General features: G+C 33.7%; 3 protein-coding genes, 1 long non-coding RNA gene and 1 pseudogene across 5 annotated transcripts; 1 reads left to right on the forward strand and 4 right to left on the reverse strand.

The window, feature by feature from the left end:
* The first annotated feature begins 2,514 nt into the window (after positions 1 to 2,514).
* Positions 2,515 to 5,829, forward strand: LOC124921559 (leucine-rich repeat receptor-like tyrosine-protein kinase PXC3). Its single transcript, XM_047462234.1, has 2 exons — positions 2,515 to 5,292; positions 5,378 to 5,829. The coding sequence occupies exons 1-2, from the start codon at positions 2,955 to 2,957 to the stop codon at positions 5,701 to 5,703; spliced, it is 2,664 nt and encodes an 887-aa protein (XP_047318190.1). The 5' UTR covers positions 2,515 to 2,954; the 3' UTR covers positions 5,704 to 5,829.
* Positions 5,830 to 6,321: 492 nt separating this feature from the next.
* Positions 6,322 to 8,232, reverse strand: LOC124921051. The gene is made up of 3 exons (XM_047461651.1): positions 8,120 to 8,232; positions 6,717 to 6,826; positions 6,322 to 6,640 (listed from the first exon to the last, which is right to left on the reverse strand). Exons 1-3 carry the CDS (start codon positions 8,218 to 8,220, stop codon positions 6,492 to 6,494), a joined length of 360 nt encoding a protein of 119 aa, XP_047317607.1. The 5' UTR covers positions 8,221 to 8,232; the 3' UTR covers positions 6,322 to 6,491.
* A 1,771-nt stretch (positions 8,233 to 10,003) lies between these two features.
* LOC124921560 (40S ribosomal protein S2-4-like) lies at positions 10,004 to 11,280 on the reverse strand. Its single transcript, XM_047462235.1, has 2 exons — positions 10,559 to 11,280; positions 10,004 to 10,406 (listed from the first exon to the last, which is right to left on the reverse strand). The coding sequence occupies exons 1-2, from the start codon at positions 11,222 to 11,224 to the stop codon at positions 10,239 to 10,241; spliced, it is 834 nt and encodes a 277-aa protein (XP_047318191.1). The 5' UTR covers positions 11,225 to 11,280; the 3' UTR covers positions 10,004 to 10,238.
* A 1,558-nt stretch (positions 11,281 to 12,838) lies between these two features.
* LOC124923537 lies at positions 12,839 to 13,559 on the reverse strand (annotated as a pseudogene).
* Positions 13,560 to 15,980: 2,421 nt separating this feature from the next.
* On the reverse strand, positions 15,981 to 17,686 carry LOC124921668. Of its 2 annotated transcripts, XR_007097684.1 has the most exons (3): positions 17,483 to 17,686; positions 16,746 to 17,407; positions 15,981 to 16,395 (listed from the first exon to the last, which is right to left on the reverse strand). It is a non-coding gene; the product is annotated as an uncharacterized LOC124921668 (long non-coding RNA). The 2 variants fall into 2 exon arrangements; XR_007097683.1 differs by having other exon boundaries at positions 16,746 to 17,686.
* Between the last annotated feature and the right edge of the window lie 1,155 nt (positions 17,687 to 18,841).

An 18,841-nucleotide genomic window follows, 5' to 3' on the forward strand; every position in this document is an offset into this window, starting at 1 on the left:
ACAATTTTTCACTAATTCAAAGATCACAAACAAATGCTTATGATTCTCCAATTTGCGAAAACTTATTCTCAATTTCTTTTCAAATTTGTACCATAATCTGTTTGTTACTAACTTTAAGAGCATTGAGTGGTAAATCCTTAGTAAATTCTAATTTTAAACTCTAACTAATCCTCAACCAATCTAAGTCAAATAAATATATTAAACTGTGATTAATACTTCTTAAGTCTTATAGTTGATGTGACAATATATATTAATGGATGAACTAGTTATTTAAGCATCAAAATATAAGGTCAAAAGGAACACATGACAAGTTCATGTATGGAGAATAAAAGGGTTAACCTAATTTCTTAAATGGCACTACTAATAAATTGATTAATAATTAGGGGGCTTACCCTTACCTAATTGAGTTTAATTATGTTTTAAAGTTTAGGCTGTCCCAAAAAGTTGCATAATTAATGAACAAAAGTCAAAATAAATGAATGATGATGTTAATGAGATAATCAATAAAATAATTAAGCTTTCCACATTTTCATTAAAATCCCATTTCCATTCCCACAGCCACTCTTCCTTTTATGAACTCTTAGAAAAAAAAGTGTTGAATTCCTAAATTTTATACTAATAATTCACTTTAGCAAACTATATATATTATATTATAACCTAGTTATTGCTAACTAGGTAACTAGTATATATATAATGAATTAAATTAGTGTCTATATGAATAAAAACTAGTAATTAAATAATGGGGAGGGAATGAATGTTGAAAGAAGATGATTTAAATGACAAAGTACACTTTCCAAGATAAGACATGCATTTGAAAATTGAGGACAAGAACATGGGAGATGAGACATGAGAGAGAGTGTGCCATGTTGGAATGGGACCAAGTTTCCTTCCCACATGGGTTGTATGTACTTCTTGTATGGATCATGGTCCCTTATACTTCTACTTGTAGCCACCTCTCCATCAATATGCTTTATTTAGTGCTAATCTCAAAGGTTAAAACATGATTAGAGGGCTATCTATTAAAATCGAGTAAGATCTCACTAGAGTATACTATTGTAGCAAATTGATATATTAACTAATTTCATTGTTAATTTTGCTAACAATTTTGTATTAGGAGTCATTGATCTAAATCGATAATTATAAGTGATTCGATGCATACACCTAGACCAGACCCATTGTTGCTTTAACTAGATTGGGTAGGTTAATCATGCTATTGGACAGGACCAAGTGTATGAGGAGAATGATGCATGACATCCACAACATGGAAAAGAGATGATATATATAATGGGTTAAAAAATTCATAAGAGGTTGTCTTCGACAAAACCATGACGACGGGGGATCGAGAATTTATCAACTCTAAGCTAGAGCTTAATTCAAGTGATGATTGAGACGAAACACGATCACAACCCATCAACCAATGTCAAGTCTCGACGCATCTAGGATTTGGGTAACGTTAAAAAGTTTAGGATGCCAATTATAATAATGATTCATATTCCTTTTCGTCTAGAATGAGTTTTGCTGTTGTTTGAAATATAGTCATTAACGGAATTTCATTTTTAACAATATTTTTTTTACTATTGTAACAAATAAAATCTAGATCCCAAAGCTAAATTGGCAAAAAAATCCATTAAAACCATAAATAATCACAATTTTTCTATATAAATTATAAAAAAAAAAATACATAAATTGACTGATTCTTCCAAAGTGGTTGGTTGAGTAGACAAAATGGGTACTTTTTTTCCATACTTTTAACCATTCAACTTCATCCCCATCTTCTTTTTGCAAAAGCAATGAAAAGATGCTCCCCTGGTCCATACCCCCACAAACAAAAATATCAAACCAAATCATGTGAGAGAACCTTTCTTCCCTATAATAGTGAAACCCTAACGTACGAACCAACATAATAATAATAAAACAACACAAAAAAGATAATATAAAGAGTCGTTAAAGGTCTTTGCTAATTAGGGTATATTATTGAGAAACAAATTATAATCCTCCATAGACCAAAATCCCCCCTACAATTCTCACACAATTAATCATGGTTAATCAATCAAAGAGGTGAGAAATATCCGATATTGCAAACAATTCATGAGTCCCTTCATTTGATTTGTTATTTATATTTAAAACTTTAATATCAAAAGCAAACATATATGTAAATCCAAGTTTGTTTCACTTTCATGGTTGAAAATGAAATGAGACAAGTATAAGTGTCATTGTCATGTAAAAAACATTCCAATATTTTTTCATTACAAATACAAATCAAATTGACTAGTAACAAATCTAAAAGATAATTTTTTTTTTTTTTTTTTTTTTAATTTCTCATCGTTAAATGGTCCATTTAATAGCTAGTTTAAGAAACACATGCATTGTCTGATGGGTTAAAAGTTAAAACAAGACTGACAAAACAAATAGTAATTAATAATAATGAATAATCCTTCATTGATTCCCGGCTGTTCATTTCCCGTGACAGTGAAGTAGTTTTCTCACTATCAAATATACTTTAAAGCTTTCTTCTTCAACACCATTTTCTCTCTCTGAAGAGTAAAGAGAGTGAAGAAGAGTGAGAACTAGGAAAGAAAGAAAGCACCTGACCCGTGAAACCAGGGGCTAAAACCTTGTATTCTTCTTCTTCTTCCTCTGCACAATGTTTGATCAGATAAAGCTTCATACTTCAAATTCAATTCATCTGTCTTTCCTTTCTCTTCAATCCTCTCTGTAGTTCCAAAATTAGTCATCTTTCTTCTTCATATTCACTGAAATCAAGGGCACCCATTTATTTCTTCTCTACTATATCATGTGTCTGTCTAGCTATCTAGTGTTCCAATAGTTTGCAGGAGGAATCCTTGGAAATGGCTCTTCAGAGAAGCTAAAATAAACTGGGTTTCCTCTAGAAACCTTGTTTTCTTATTTCTGGTTTCTGGGTTTCCAAAGAGTTGAAGAAGAAACCTTCACAAATGGCATTTTGGTGCATTTTATCCCTCTTCTTGCTATTGGGATGTCTGTTTAAGTCGTCTCAACCTGTGTTTGCTCAGGTTCTCGATGAAGAAGCTGCATTGGTAGTTGCAATCGGAAGAGACCTTAGATTGTCTGATTGGGGTTTCAACGGTTCCGATTACTGCTCCTGGCATGGTATCCGATGTAGCTCCGGTAATCGGACGGTGGAAATGCTCGATCTTTCTCACCGGGCGCTTCAAGGTAATCTAACTCTGATCTCTGAACTTAAGTTCTTGAAATGGCTTGACCTTTCATACAACAACTTCCATGGAAGTATTCCTCCAGCTTTTGGGAACTTATCTCATCTTGAGTTTCTTGATTTGTCTTCAAATATGCTTGGAGGTGTAATTCCTTCAGAATTGGGTAAACTCAGAAACCTTTTATCATTAAACGTGTCTGGTAATTCAATCTCTGGAGAAATACCAAATGAACTTGAAGCTCTTGAGAATCTTCAAGATTTTCAAATCTTCACCAATAGGTTAAACGGTTCTATCCCGAATTGGATAGGAAACTTAACCAATCTGAAGGTGTTTACCGCCTATGAGAATGATTTCGTCGACGAAATACCCGACAACCTTGGGTTGAACTCCGAGCTACGAATCTTGAATCTTCACTCCAACTTTCTGGAAGGAAGAATACCCGAAAGCATTTTCGCATCAGGAAAGCTGCAGGTTCTTGTTCTAACCCAGAACCGATTAGTCGGGGATATTCCTGAATCGATCGGGGATTGCAAGGGACTTTCGAGCATTCGAATTGGTAACAACGAGCTCACAGGAAGGATTCCTCTCACAATTGGAAATATTAGTAGTCTTACATACTTTGAAGCTGACAGCAATAATCTCACTGGAGAAATTGTTTCAGAATTTGCTAAATGCACAAATCTTACTCTATTGAATTTGGCTTCTAATGGGTTTACTGGAATCATTCCTACTCAGTTAGGAGATTTAATGAATTTACAAGAACTGATCTTTTCTGGTAACTTCTTGTTTGGAGAGATTCCCACTTCGATTCTCAGGATCAAGAATCTGAACAAGCTTGATTTAAGTAGTAATAGATTCAACGGTACAATACCAGCCGATTTCTGCAACACTTCTAGATTGCAATATCTTCTTCTCGGCCAGAATTCAATTCGTGGCGAGATACCAAAAGAGATATCTAGCTGCGGTAGGCTGCTCGAATTGCATTTGGGTGGGAATTATCTGACTGGTTTTATACCCGCGGAGATTGGTCGCATTAAGAACTTGCAGATATCGCTTAATCTCAGCCATAATCATCTCGTTGGTGCGATCCCTTCTGATTTTGGGAAACTCGACAAGCTTGTTTCTTTAGACATTTCTAATAACCAATTGTCTGGAAACATCCCCTCTGAACTTAAGGGAATGCTGAGTTTGATTGAAGTCGATTTCTCTCATAATCTCCTAACCGGACCGATACCCACGTTTACGCCATTTCAAAAGAGCCCGAATTCGAGTTTCCTTGCGAATAAAGCTCTATGTGGAGAGCCGTTGAGCTCTTGTGGGGACTCCTACGACGAAAACCATCGCGGGTTTCATCATAAGGTTTCTTATAGGATAATATTGGCGGTTATAGGTTCTGGTTTGGCTGTGTTCCTATCGGTAACACTGGTGGTTTTTCTATTCATGATGCGGGAGAGGCAAGAAAAGGCTGCTAAAGACGCGGGGATCATTGAAGACGATAGTAACAACACACCTGTGATAATATCGGGAAATGTCTTTGTCGAGAATCTCAGCCAAGCGATAGATTTTGATTCCGTGGTGAAAGCGACCCTTAAGGATTCAAATAAGCTGAGCAGTGGGACTTTCAGCATGGTTTATAAAGCTGTGATGCCTTCGGGAATGATATTATCAGTTAGAAAGCTGAAATCAATGGATAGAACGCTCGTTCATCATCAGAACAAGATGATTCGAGAGGTGGAGAAGTTTGGGAAATTGTTTCACGAGAATCTGATGAGACCAATCGGATACGTGATTTACGAGGACGTCGCACTCCTTTTGCACCAGTACATGCCAAACGGGACGTTAGCACAGTTCCTTCACAATCCAGATTACAAACCGGATTGGGTGCAGAGACTTGGTATAGCAATAGGGGTGGCAGAAGGGTTGGCTTTCCTTCACAATGTGGCGATAATTCATCTCGATATATCTTCTGGAAACATCTTATTGGATGCTAACTTCAAGGCTTTGGTTGGAGAAGTAGAGATCTCGAAGCTCTTGGATCCCTCCAGAGGCACAGCTAGTATAAGCGCGGTTGCAGGCTCGTTTGGCTACATTCCACCAGGTAACACTAAGTGAATTGAATTGCAAGTGTACTAAGATTAAACTAAATGAAATTATCGGGTAACTGAAATGATTTTTTTGAACAGAATATGCGTATACGATGCTAGTTACTGCGCCTGGAAACGTGTACAGTTATGGAGTTATATTGCTGGAGATTCTAACTTCAAGAATGCCAGTTGAGGAGGTATTTGGAGAAGGAATGGATCTAGTGAAATGGGTTCAGACTGCCCCTGGTAGAGGAGAAACTCCAGAGCAAATATTGGATGCAAGGCTTAGTACAGTCTCGTTTGGATGGAGAAAGGAAATGCTTGCGGCTCTAAAGATCGCACTCATTTGCACCGATAGCACGCCTGCCAAGCGGCCAAAGATGAAGAAGGTGGTCGAAATGCTTCGAGAAATCTCAGAAAACTGATATGAATGAATGAAGAAACCAATTGCTTATTAAATATGTCATGGTGGGTAATTGAGATTTTGGTTTTAGATGAGGAGATTGATGAAACTATGTTACTATTATTATTGAAAGCTCAAATTTGACTCAAGAAAATGCTACTTTATATATGAAAGCTCAAATTTGGTCTATAATGATAATATCATAATGTAACAAATTTGAAACTATAATGGTAAGGATGTGAATTTGAAATCGTCCCACGAAAACTAAACCAAATTGCCCCGTTTGAAACGGTTTTCTCCAAAATGTCTTCCGTTTCAATCTGCACCGAAAATTATAAAATATAATTAAATATATTAAATCATTAATATATTTATTTATTACGATATATATTATATTAAAAAATTCGTTTTATATAATATTATTTTATTAAAAAAAATATTTTATTAACAATGTCTCGAGAATTTTAAAAAGCTGAGGACAAAGGTAAATCCAAGTACAGACTGTAAGACTACATTCTCAAAACCATTAAATTCCAAATAACTTCTGTTTGGGTTCCAACATTTATTGAAAATATGCAAATTTTAAGCAAAATCTAAGAACAGATTTCAAATTTCAAACACCAAATGCACGAGATAAAGATAAATCAAGAACAGAATGTAAGACTACATTCTCAAAACCATTGTATTCCAGATAACTTCTGTTTGGGTTTACAACATTTATTGAAAATATGCAAATTTTAAGCAAAATCCAAACCACCAAGATCACAATTTTTCAAAAAAATCTACTTCCACTTTCGTTGAAAGCAAACTTCAAGATTCAACACCAGACTTGACGATGAAATTTTGCCTGCTGATGGGATTCATCACAACTGGGGGTCCAGCAGTTCTTGGCCAAGCCTGGAACTTTTTGTCAGTCTCTTCCCACCATGCTTTGTTGGAAACAGTTGATGGAATAGTGCCTGATACCCACCAAAAGAAGTCAGAAAATGGTAAAAATAAGTTGCAAAAGAAAAGAAGCCCAAGTAGAACAACTACCTCCAAATATCTTGTAGTCTGAAACAATGTGATCAAGAACATATGCCACAGGAAAAGAAGCCACAATAGCACCAACTATATACTTGCCAGACATGATGAATTGATCTTGCCTGTATAAAAAATCACAAATACACACCATATATATAATTTTTCCCATCAAATCTTAACAGTACAATTTCCATTGCATTAGCTAAGCTTTAAAATCATAAATGCACCCTTCTAACTTGATTTTCTCAACCTCCGTCAACCCTATTCATATAAAGAGCTAATACTAGAACAAATAATCAAAATCTATCATGCTTCAGACACATATATCTTGAACCTAGATTCGAGCATCACATATTCAGAGATTGACATCAGTCTGCATAAGGTGAAGACACATTACCTGCTAAGGATCTAAAATTTGATATCAACACGATATATAAATGTTCCCATCAAATCTTAAAAGTACAATTTCCATTGCATTAACTAAGCTTTTAAATCATGAATGCACCCTTCTAACTTGATTTTCTCAACCTACGGTTAACCCTATTCATATAAAGAGCTGATACAAGAACAAATAACCAAAATCTATCATACTTCAGATGCATATATCTTGAACCTAGATCCGAGCATCACATATTCATAAATTGACATTAATCTGCATAAGAGGAAAACACATTACATCACCTGCTAAGGATCTAAAACTTGATATCAACACGATATATAAATGTTCCCATCAAATCTTAAAAGTACAATTTCCATTGCATTAGCTAAGCTTTTAAATCATAAATGCACCCTTCTAACCTGATTTTCTCAACCTACGATTAACCCTATTCATATAAAGAGCTGATACAAGAACAAATAATCAAAATCTATCGTACTTCAGATGCAAATATCTTGAACCTAGATTCGAGCATCACATATTCATAAATTGACATTAATCTGCATAAGGTGAAGACACATCAACTTCTAAGGATCTAAAATTTGATATCAACACGATATATAAATGTTCCCATCAAATCTTAACAATACAATTTCCATTGCATTAGCTAAGCTTTTAAATCATAAATTCACCCTTATAACCTGATTTTCTCAACCTACGTCAACCCTATTCATATAAAGAGCTAATACTAGAACAAATCACCAAAATCTATCATACTTCAGATGCATATATCTTGAACCTAGATTCGAGCATCACATATTCATAAATTGACATCAATCTGCATAAGGTAAAGACACATCACCTTCTAAGGATCTAAAATTGATATCAAAACGATACGATGAAAGAAAACGCACTGTAGAAAGAAGAAACAGAACCCTAAATGTCAAATTTTTTTGCCCTTGATCTGATGGTATGCTTCCCTACGCCAAACAAGACGCCACAGAACGATTCTTAAGAGAGAGATAGAGAGAAAGCTTACACGATCCACAGGAAACGCAGGATTGAAAGTTTCAGGAGAAGCGAATCTCTCACAAGCGATCGAACAAATGTTTGGACCAAATTTAGGGCTTTTTTTTTCATTAATAAGCTCTGTTTGGGATACAACTTGCAAGAAACCAAACATGTCCCTGTACTTTTAATGAAACTTAAATCTTGAACTTAAACTACAATTTATATTTTATTCAATCACACGCTATTAATTCTTTTACAAATACTTCATAAATTGACATTATTATATATATATATATATATATATATATATATATATATATATATATATATATATATATATATATATATATATTCTTTACACAAATTGATAAAGTTACATACAAAAATGAATTGTAAGAAAATAGACTAAATCACACATAATTAGAAGAAATTGATGGCAATATTAGTAGTTAATTAGTATGAGATTTGTTAATTTTCAACTGAATAATTTAACTACTAAATTTTAAATAATAGAAGATTTTGACTATTAATTTTTTGAAATTCGGTATTTAAAATAATTAATTCTCTAAACATAAATAGTTAAATTAGTGATATTGATTTTTATTTATTTATTTATTTATAAATATTTTATAAATAATAAGTTAACTACGTTTAAAATGGTTAAAACAAAATCTATTTTGTATAATTTAAAAAAAAAAGAATTCAAAAAAAGGTTCGAAATTTCAATTAGCCTATATTAAGAAGCCTCAATTTGATAATTTATCTATATAAGATTAATTTAAAAAATATATATTATTTTAACTTATTATTAAAATTAATCATTATTAACTATTTTGTATAAATTTTGAATAAAATAATGAATATACTTATTTATTATGCATAGGCTATGCATTTCTTTAAATTAACAATTATAGTAATACTCATCAAAGTTTTCTCATATTATTTTTTTAAAAGCCAAGTCAAGAGGTTAAAACAATTATCTAAGATGACTGGACCTAATTTCTTCATCCAATCCATGCCAATACCATGTCACAACCTCCCAATTTCAAGTTAGATTAATGTAGTATACTACATCGATAGTATAATACTCCTGCGTTTGCAATAGTTACCGATAGAGGCATAATTTCTCTTAAGCCGCAACCTAATTATTGAGTTGTTCTTTCGTCAATGAAGGGACACATACAACCATTATCCATCCATATAAACTATATAGTCAAAAAATTCCATTTCCAACATGTTTATTCTTTAGGCTGCAGTTAAGATGCTTCTTCCTCATTATTAATCGCTTCGAGTCGAAGTTATATCTCGATTTCTTGATGTATGAGGTCAAACTGTTTGATATGAATTGTGCAACCATCTGTCTTTCTTACAAGTTTTGTATTTCTTGATATATTGTGTCCAATTGACTTGCAACTGTGACTTCTAACTTATCTTCAATGATAACTTCTATATTATTCAAACACTCTTTTAATAATTTATTATCTCAAACTATTTAGGCTTGCAATCTCTTCACAAGTCTTGACAAAGATTTAAGGCTCTAATTACACATACAGGAGGAAACTTAATAAAAATAAGTAAACAAAATAGAACAAGATGTGAAAAAATGTATAAGTAGAAGATAAATAATGAGTTAACATCCTTAAAGATCTAGGTGATCAAAATATGTCATATAGAGAAGTTTGGGCTAAAGGGTTGTATTCTACAAAACAAAGATAAAAACTTCTATAACTATCAAAAACCTCCCTTAGTATATTGACCATAATGAAAACCCATAAAAGAGATTATAAAAATTATTTTGTCTACCATAATATATCCATTGTGATGGATATTATAAATAGAAACAAAACAGGAACTCAAAACTCAATAATGAAATTGATCAAAAAGCATTTGATACCACAATTGAGAAACAATGGACAATAAGCATATATAATAATAATAAGTTGGAAGGGAATTCTCATCATATAACAAACAACCATTTCTAAACAAAATGTAGTTTTAACTCAAATTGAAACCAAAATTACTAAAAGCATCCATCATCCTCAGCAGCAGGAAAAAGAAAGTGCCAACATATTCAAGGAAATAACTAGTGTTGTAGAGAGATTAAGACAGAATAAGGGTTGTCTTGCAAATACATCCTTTTAACCAAATCAAGCATCAATCTTATCAGCAGAATCATCTACAAGAGTGATAAGCTTCCCTGTAGGCTTTGCCAAAAGATCTGTGTGTTCTTGGTAAGGTGTTCTTGAGAAACGTGTCTCCTTCCAGAATTCGGGAGTGAGGAAACCATAAGTCTTTAGAAGACAATCAAATGTAGCCTGCATAAAATCATATTCATTCATTCAGTATCTAATACCATTATCATACATTAGACAGTTTGGATTAATCAAACCCATCATCAATCTAAGATAAAACTATGTAACATTAAACAACATTGATGTATGTAACGATATTAAGATAAAGAACTTACCTTGACAAAGTTTCCAAGTGTTTTAGTGGATCCACGTGAGGAAGTAAACACATCCTCAATACCAGCGAATTGAAGAACCTTTTTAGGAACCCTGGCAGCCACAATACCAGCACCACGAGGAGCAGGAACCATACGGACTGTCACGGATCCACATTTGCCAGTTACCTTGCAAGGCACAGTATGGGGTTTACCGATCTTGTTACCCCAATACCCTCTCCTCACCGGAATAATCGATAGCTTAGCCAGAATGATTGCTCCACGGATAGCAGTGGCAACTTCTTTGCTGCACTTAACACCAAGACCGACATGTCCATTGGTATCTCCAACAACGACAAAGGCCTTGAATCGGGTCCTCTGACCAGCTCGGGTCTGTTTCTGCACCGGCATGATCTTCATGACCTCGTCTTTCAATGATGGACCAACCAATTGATCGACAATCTGATGTTCCTTGATTGGGAGAGAATGAAGATAGATCTGTTCGAGGCTTCGAATCTTACCTTCCTTAACCAATCGGCCGAGCTTGGTAACTGGAACCCATTTCTCCTCCTCCTCACGGCGAGGTCCACGACGGCGACCCCTACCGCGGTCTCCACCTCTGCCGCCGCGACCGAATCCACGGCCAAAACCACCACGCTCTCCACCTCGCTCGCCGCCACGGTCAGCCATGATTGAAAATAGGTTAGGTTTCTAGATGAAACGAAAGAGAACAAGGAGATATATGAAACCCTAGTAGTACAAAAGAACTTATAACTGATGCAGTGAGAGAAAGATTAGGGTTTTTAATTATGTTTGGGCTTTTGTGGTGGTTTGGGTTTAGTAGGGTTTTTTATATAATGTGATAGCCCATTGGACTCGTCATCAAGAGTTTCATTTCAATGGATTTAACCCAATTATATCATTCTTAATCATTTAATACATTTGTTAATCATTTTTAATTATATGAACTTCTTTTCTTTATTTTTTTTCTCAAATTATATGAACTTGTGTGTTTATTTTATTTATTTTTAAAGAAAAGGTGTTTATTTTTAATTATATGAATTTATATTTATACAATTAAAATATATGTTAATAAAAACAAATATATTAAAATGGGTTATGGGTTAAATTAATTTGGGTTATGGGTTGAATTTATATTTATACAAATAAAATATATTTTAATAAAAACAAATACATTAAAATAATATATGTTAATAAAAACAAATACATTAAAATGGGCATGATAAAGATGGAGGTAATATGCTAAAAACTCTTTAATCAAACGTTTATACGCTCTTACTAATAAACATGTTTGGTTTATGGTTAAATTAATGCACCCTATGTATGTATGTTCATGTTCATGAAAAGTTGTTAAAATTTTGAAAAAGTGTAAACTGAAATTGTATTATTAAAAGTTAGTTTTCAAACAATTACATATCTCTCTTATATAGAAGTTCAATACTAACTAATTAACCAAACTAACTAATCAGTTCCTAATTAATTAACGGTTTAATAAACCGTTAATTATTATTTTTACATTCTCCTCTCAAAGAGAAACGTAGTAGAAACAAAGTTTCATCTTAACAAACAGAAGTCGATGAAACATCAAGCTACAATCATGCAACCATCGTCTTCAGCAAGCCCAATTTTCAGCAAACTTCATTTTTTTAGCTATCCAATTTAGACAGCCGAGCAAACCCAATTCAGCAAACTCCATTTTTTTTCCGAACTACGCGATATAGATAGCTCAATCTTTGTTAGTCCAATCCACAACAATCATCATGAATTGTCTTTTCTTCATTAGCCACCAGCTTTCAACTTTTACAACTTTCATTTTTTTTTTTTCCAAAAAGCCAATTTAACATTATTTTTTTATTGACAATTCTTGTCGACAAATCACTTTTTTTTCGATTACAAGGGAATCGCATCCGTAAGTTCACTTCTTCTATTTCCTTTTTCCCTTCAATCAGATTCTTAACCCAATCGCACCAGAGAAACCATCAAATTCATGGTCTCTTTATCCACCCGATTCTCCTTCATCAGTGATATGCATGCACCATGTCAAATTGAGAGAGACCACATTCCTGCACTTGGCAATACAATGGAGTCCCTCATTAGTTAGATTTTGAGCATACTTCCTTATCTCCTTTATAGCATTAGGAGCCTTCTTGAAGGTGCAACCATGGAGCGCTTGTGAAGATTTATGGTGTACTCCCTTGTGACCACCTCTTCCTTTCTGCCTTTGCTACCCTTCTCCACCATTTTTGTCTACGGCTTCTAGGAAGAGTTTAATAGAATTTATCTTTATCTCTCTCGGAAGAAATCTTATCCAAACAAAGGGTTGTTTTCTTCTTTCTTCCATCTTTTTTTAACATTGAAATCTGAATCAAGAAGAAGAAACCATTTCCTTTCGCATTCTCATTCTTATCACCCAAACAAGAAACGAATATATCACCCGAAGCAAGACAATGGGCAGTATGTGGATAAGCTAATCCAGTTTTGGATATTATATCTTCAAGCTCAACCGCTTTATGCAGAATTGGTGCTATCGGATCTTTCAATGTGTCAATTGTACAAATCCGACCAGATACTAGAGAAGGCAAGACAAGGAAACGACGAGATACTTCAGAATCTTGGTAGCAAAAACTGCAAGCATTCCATCCAGAATGATGTAATTTGTCTCTAATATGAGGTATACGAAGCCTGTGAATGATTTTTGAATAAGTTTCTGAACTTGGATCCAAGTTCCCTTCCCGTTCCTGTGTAAACGCAGGTAACATAGAGTATAGATTCTTTTGGTCCAGACATGGCTGCCATAGGAGAGCCATAACTTGGTCCGCCGCCGCCCTTCTTGCAACCGTTCCTCCCTGCTGGCGCCAATGTTTTAACTTTACAATCGAAACCCTCATCTTCTTTTCTTCAATAGTAATAATATAATAAAGTCCTCCGTCAATGGCTGCTTCGGCCACCGACAGAGGCAGCAGAAAACTCTCCAAAATTCTTAACCTTGGAGCTCTATTACCATGTTAAAATCTTGAAAAAGTGTAAATTGAAACTGTATTATTGAAAGTTGGTTTTTAAACAATTACATATCTTCCTTATATAGGAGTTTTTAACCAAACTAACTAATCATTACTAACTAATTAACGGTTTAATAAACCGTTAGTTATTATTTTTACAAAAGTGAATTGAGCATTTGAACAAATCTAGTTAGAGAGAAAATATCGTGTTCGTTGAAAAATGTTATAAAACCAAAAGATAGTGCTATGAAGATGATTGAGTTTAATTTTGGAGATTGTAACAACAATTTGTTTTGTCATTTCCATGGTTGAACATGAGTCCTTTAGCTCAAGGGTGCGGTCAACATAAGTCATTTAGCCAAGCTGAATTATTTTTAGTTTGGGTGCAGTGAGCCAGTTTATTCGATGTATCCCAATGGTGTAAGGCCGTCGACTTATTGGAGACGTTTTTGATATGGCGGAAGAAGACTCTATTTTCCATGTAAACATAATGTGGATTCGCCCTTGGAGATGTTAGTATTAGGGACTTAAGAGTATGACTTATTTTTATTTTGGGCAGTCGGCCGCCTAGGCTACAGCTCAAATAGACATGATGAACGTGGATCTAACCTTACTTTAGCCTTAAACCATAGTTTCAAAATGTTAGAATGAAACTTGAATGTAAGAAAACTAATGTTAGGTATGTTTATGACGACGAATAGAATGAGATTTGATGACAATCAAGTTAAGGGATTCAGATTATCAAGAAAGTCATACTCTTGACATAACCGGAAAGATTACTGGACATAATCTGTGGAGTAAAAGTAACAAATATAATTTAACAATGTAACTTGACTTATATTTTAATGTTAACTAATATTTTGATTTTGATTTTTTTAGTTTAGACCTATTGTGTTTATAAATTAGATACTAAGATTTGGAAGATGAGATGAAACCTTTCTAAATGTCTAGAAATATAATTTGTGAACAACACTTCATTATAACTCTTTTTTAAGTATAAAAAAATAAATCCCACATTTAATCCTTTATAAATATATACCAATCCAACCTAGTTCATATCTTTTGTTAAAAAAAAATTAAGAACAAAAACTCTTATTTTCATATCTATCTTAATTCTGAATTGACTTATTAAAAAATTTGAATTTATTGGAATCTTGTATGTCTATATTTCCCTAAGAGCATCCTTATCCTTATCCATGACCCATTTTTTGGTTATGGCCATGATTATGAAAACAGCTTTATGACCAAGATTTTGGTCATTGTGCTTATCCATGACCAATCAAATCTTGATCATAAATTAAAAATTATTTTTTTAATTTTAAATTAAAAATATAATAAAAAATATTTAAATATAATAATAATATTTAATTTCTAATTTTTATACATTAATAATTTTTTTATACATATTAATTATGGATAATTGTAAACAAAAGAGGATAATCAGTAAAAATGGAGAAAATGGTGATTTTTTTTGTGCTCCGAAATATAACAAGAGTGGTCTATATTTATAGATCTCGAAAAATTATGAATTTTGATATAATTTTTTTTAAATTATAAATAATATTAAAATCGGGTTTTAAAGATAAGAGATAAAAAAAATCTGGGTAACCAATCAAATGCCGACAAATGACAGCATTTGATTAGATGATCTTCGTTGTAATTTTTGTCGACAAAAACAAAGATCCAATGACTTGGTTTTGGTCATGGAATGTAAATTGACATGATCATCCATGACCAAGATCATCCTTATTTGGTCATGATAAGGATGGTCTAAAACAATGGTCAAACTCCTAAATGCTCAGTTCTTTTGCCATTCAGACTAAACCTGAATCTATTAATATATATTTTTTAAATAAATATTGTTTAGTGGATCAACAAGCTAATGAGAAGACCTCCATTAATCATTATAAAAATTTGAAAGACAAAAATAAATGTTCAATCATATTAAACCTTAAAGAGAAAAAAACAATCTTTTTACAAGGAAACCTAGAAAAGGGATAGGCTAGAAGAAACGACAGCAGCTAAATTTTGTTTTGTTTATTTGACCGAATAACTTTTAATTTTTTATTAAGTAAGATATTAGTAATGTAGGGAAACAAAAACATTAGTGTTAAAAAGAGGTGGGCCAAGTGTAGACAAGAAGCAAAAAAATGTAACATACATTATCAACAAAATGATATTGAAATACTTGAGATTATAAATGACAAACAATAAATTTTTTGATTTGCAGAGCTATTCAATTAGTAACTCGATTCTTACTAAGGAATTCCCGATAAGAACGCCTTGAATGAAGTTAAGACCCGTAAATATAGAGTCATGCTAACCATCTTTAAGGAATAAAGGTTAAAAAAAATGAAGGTCATGTAGTTCCAAAAAAGGAAGAAGCTAGCTGGTTAGTTCACTACACATTGAACAAGAACATGTGATACCGGTAAGGACAAATTGGTAACATAAAATAGATTTATAGCTAGCTATAAACACAACAAAAGATGCATTTTATTATTCCTACTGATTAAAGTGTAAGAAAAAGATTGACATTGAGATGAGCCTACAACCATATATAAGAAGAGCACTTGCACTAGCTTAAGCCAGTGGTGGATATAATATGCATGTACAAAACAGTCTAGCACCTCTAGTTGAGCCACCGTCGGAAATGGTGGCAGCGGTTGAGCCTGGAAGCTATTCTACAAACCGATCGATTGAGATCCTGGTGGTGGTGCTGGCAGTCATCACCATTGTTGCTGTTATTGCAGGGGTCATAGCTCGACTCTGTGGTGGGACTCATTTTGGTGGAAATGGAGAACATGACATCGAGGGCTGGGTGGAGACACGTTGCAGCACCTGCATCGCCAGTGGCCTTCATCAAACACCATCAACACCAGCTCAAGAAAAGAAATAAGAGATTTTTATGACATTTCCAGTTTTAACTTTTAAGATAAGATATTATTAAGAGTACTGATTTTCTGCCATTGGCTTTCCCATGAGGTGAAAGTGAAACTAATAATAATGATTTCTCTGTGTTTTTCCCCAACAATTTGTCACGAGAGTGAGTCCTTTACAGCAGATTCATAGACACAGATGCATAATGAGAAGAGGTTGACAACCCTTTCAAAAAAAACTTTGAATATAAACTGTTTAAAGTCAATTTGGTCCTGCAGATAAGAAAAACATATTTGGCCACAATAACATACCTTCCTTCCTTCTTCTACCAAATTACAAAGTTCAGTTGAGATAGCTCCGATTATGCTGCCATACAGATAAGTTACTCATTGTGTTACCTAATACAAATGCGCAGAAGCTATTTGAGTCTTGCGGATCAATTTTCTTTAGAACATTAAGGATATTCAGAACAAGAAAAAACAGCAAATAAGGCGATTTCAGCAGTATCTAATAGTAGAATCCCCAACTCTGAATACAGAAAATCTAGGGCTTTAAGGATTGAAAAGAGGTTGAAAACCCTTTAAAGAAAACATTTTAAAGTCAATTTTGCTCCAACAGATAAGAATAACATACTTGGCCTAGCTATTTGTTAATGAAGAAGCATGCCACAATAACATATACCAAATTACAGGGTTCAGCTGAGATAGTTCTGATTATGTTTCCATACAGATATGTTAGTACATATAAGTAACAGAAAATTAGGGATTTCAGAACAAGACAAGAGCAGCAAATACGGCAATTTCAGACGTGTCTGCTCGTAGAAACCCCAAATCTGAATACAGAAAATCTAGGGCTTTAAGGAATGAAAACCAAAAACCACGCACTCTTAGAAGAAACAGAAGTCAACAGTTACAGTACGAAGGACAAATAATTTCTGCCGGTTCCATGATCTTCTGTTCATCACATTAACAAACTAACCACACACGAAAAAAGAATCAGTTTATGTCTTAGATAAGGAAACAACACATAAAACCCTATTTGATCTTACTGTTGTTGAGATGCGAGGAAGCACAGACTAATCGCCAATTGCTGCCTTCTTAGATGAGCGGAGCTCAGATCATTGGCTAGAATCATTTCCACTTGATCGAGGGAGAATTACAACCCTGACAAATGAAAGAAGCCCATTCTCTCCCCGCAAGATTCATTGTAGTTTAAGAACAGAATGAATCAAGGTGAGAAAGTACTGCTAGCATATGACTCATATGTATGTACATGTTTGATTAGGTTCTGCTCATTTATCAAAATGGTAATTCTTCTCCGAACAACGCAAAGGTAAGAGGTTATAAACCACTCAATTTAAAAAATATTAATGTTAAATTTCCCTAACTAGATAAATATATAACCTTAAACCTTAAATCCTAAACCTTTAACTGTGAGATTTATGTCGTACCTCCAATTCTCTCACCTTGCCTTATGTGTCTTAAAGCGTCGTCTCGATAACTCTCAATATCATCTTAATCAAATTTATCCTGAAATAAAACATTTTATAAGAAAAAAAATGATTAATTTCGAACAGAAATGTATTAAAAACGATTAACTTATGATAACGGATTGACATAGAGTATCTAAGATGGTGGGGGTAAGGTAACGCTAATGAACCGTGCAATGTGGAATAATATTATTCTCTCGAACAATATGGCCCCCAAATGCCGACTCCACATGCCCCTATTTTTACAACACGACTTTCTTTCAATTAGGCTAAATGTGACCTGCACCTTTTCTCCATTAGCCGTCAATTTGGTCAATTCAAAGTTTTTGTTGCTACCTCGCCTTCTCTGGGAGCTTGAAGACTTTGTATTTGTGCCTTCATCCGTCAATTGTGTGGGTTCATCTAGATTTTGCACATCATTAGTGGATGACCGCTCATCAGTGGATGGTCGTGTGAGATCTACAAGATTTTGCTCCTCAGGGATATCCTTCACTCGAGTATGCGACGAAGACTCACCCTAATTCATTTTTTTTCTAAGGGAATTGAGTTGTGATTGTAAAAATCCAGGCTGAAAACTCTTTGGATGTGCCATTTATACCCGAAAGAAATATTTAACATCAACATTTAAACAATAATAAAGAATAATGAAGAAAACTAGCAATAGTAATATCATACATTTGACTGTTTAGGATTTATCTTTATTACAATATCCCAACCCGGTTTATTACCAATGTCTTTTTGGCATAAAATATTTGTTTTGCTTGGGTTGCCAATATAAACGACTCATTTTGATATTGAGACTTCCGTTGACAATTTAGGCTAACAAATCCATATTTATCAGTTTAAAGTCGTGTAGCTCTAAAATGCACATCATACCAAATGCACTTAAATACAACAATTCGTTTACCACTAAGGTAT

The sequence above is a fragment of the Impatiens glandulifera genome, chromosome 1, assembly GCF_907164915.1.
Source record: "Impatiens glandulifera chromosome 1, dImpGla2.1, whole genome shotgun sequence".
NCBI lineage: Eukaryota > Viridiplantae > Streptophyta > Magnoliopsida > Ericales > Balsaminaceae > Impatiens > Impatiens glandulifera.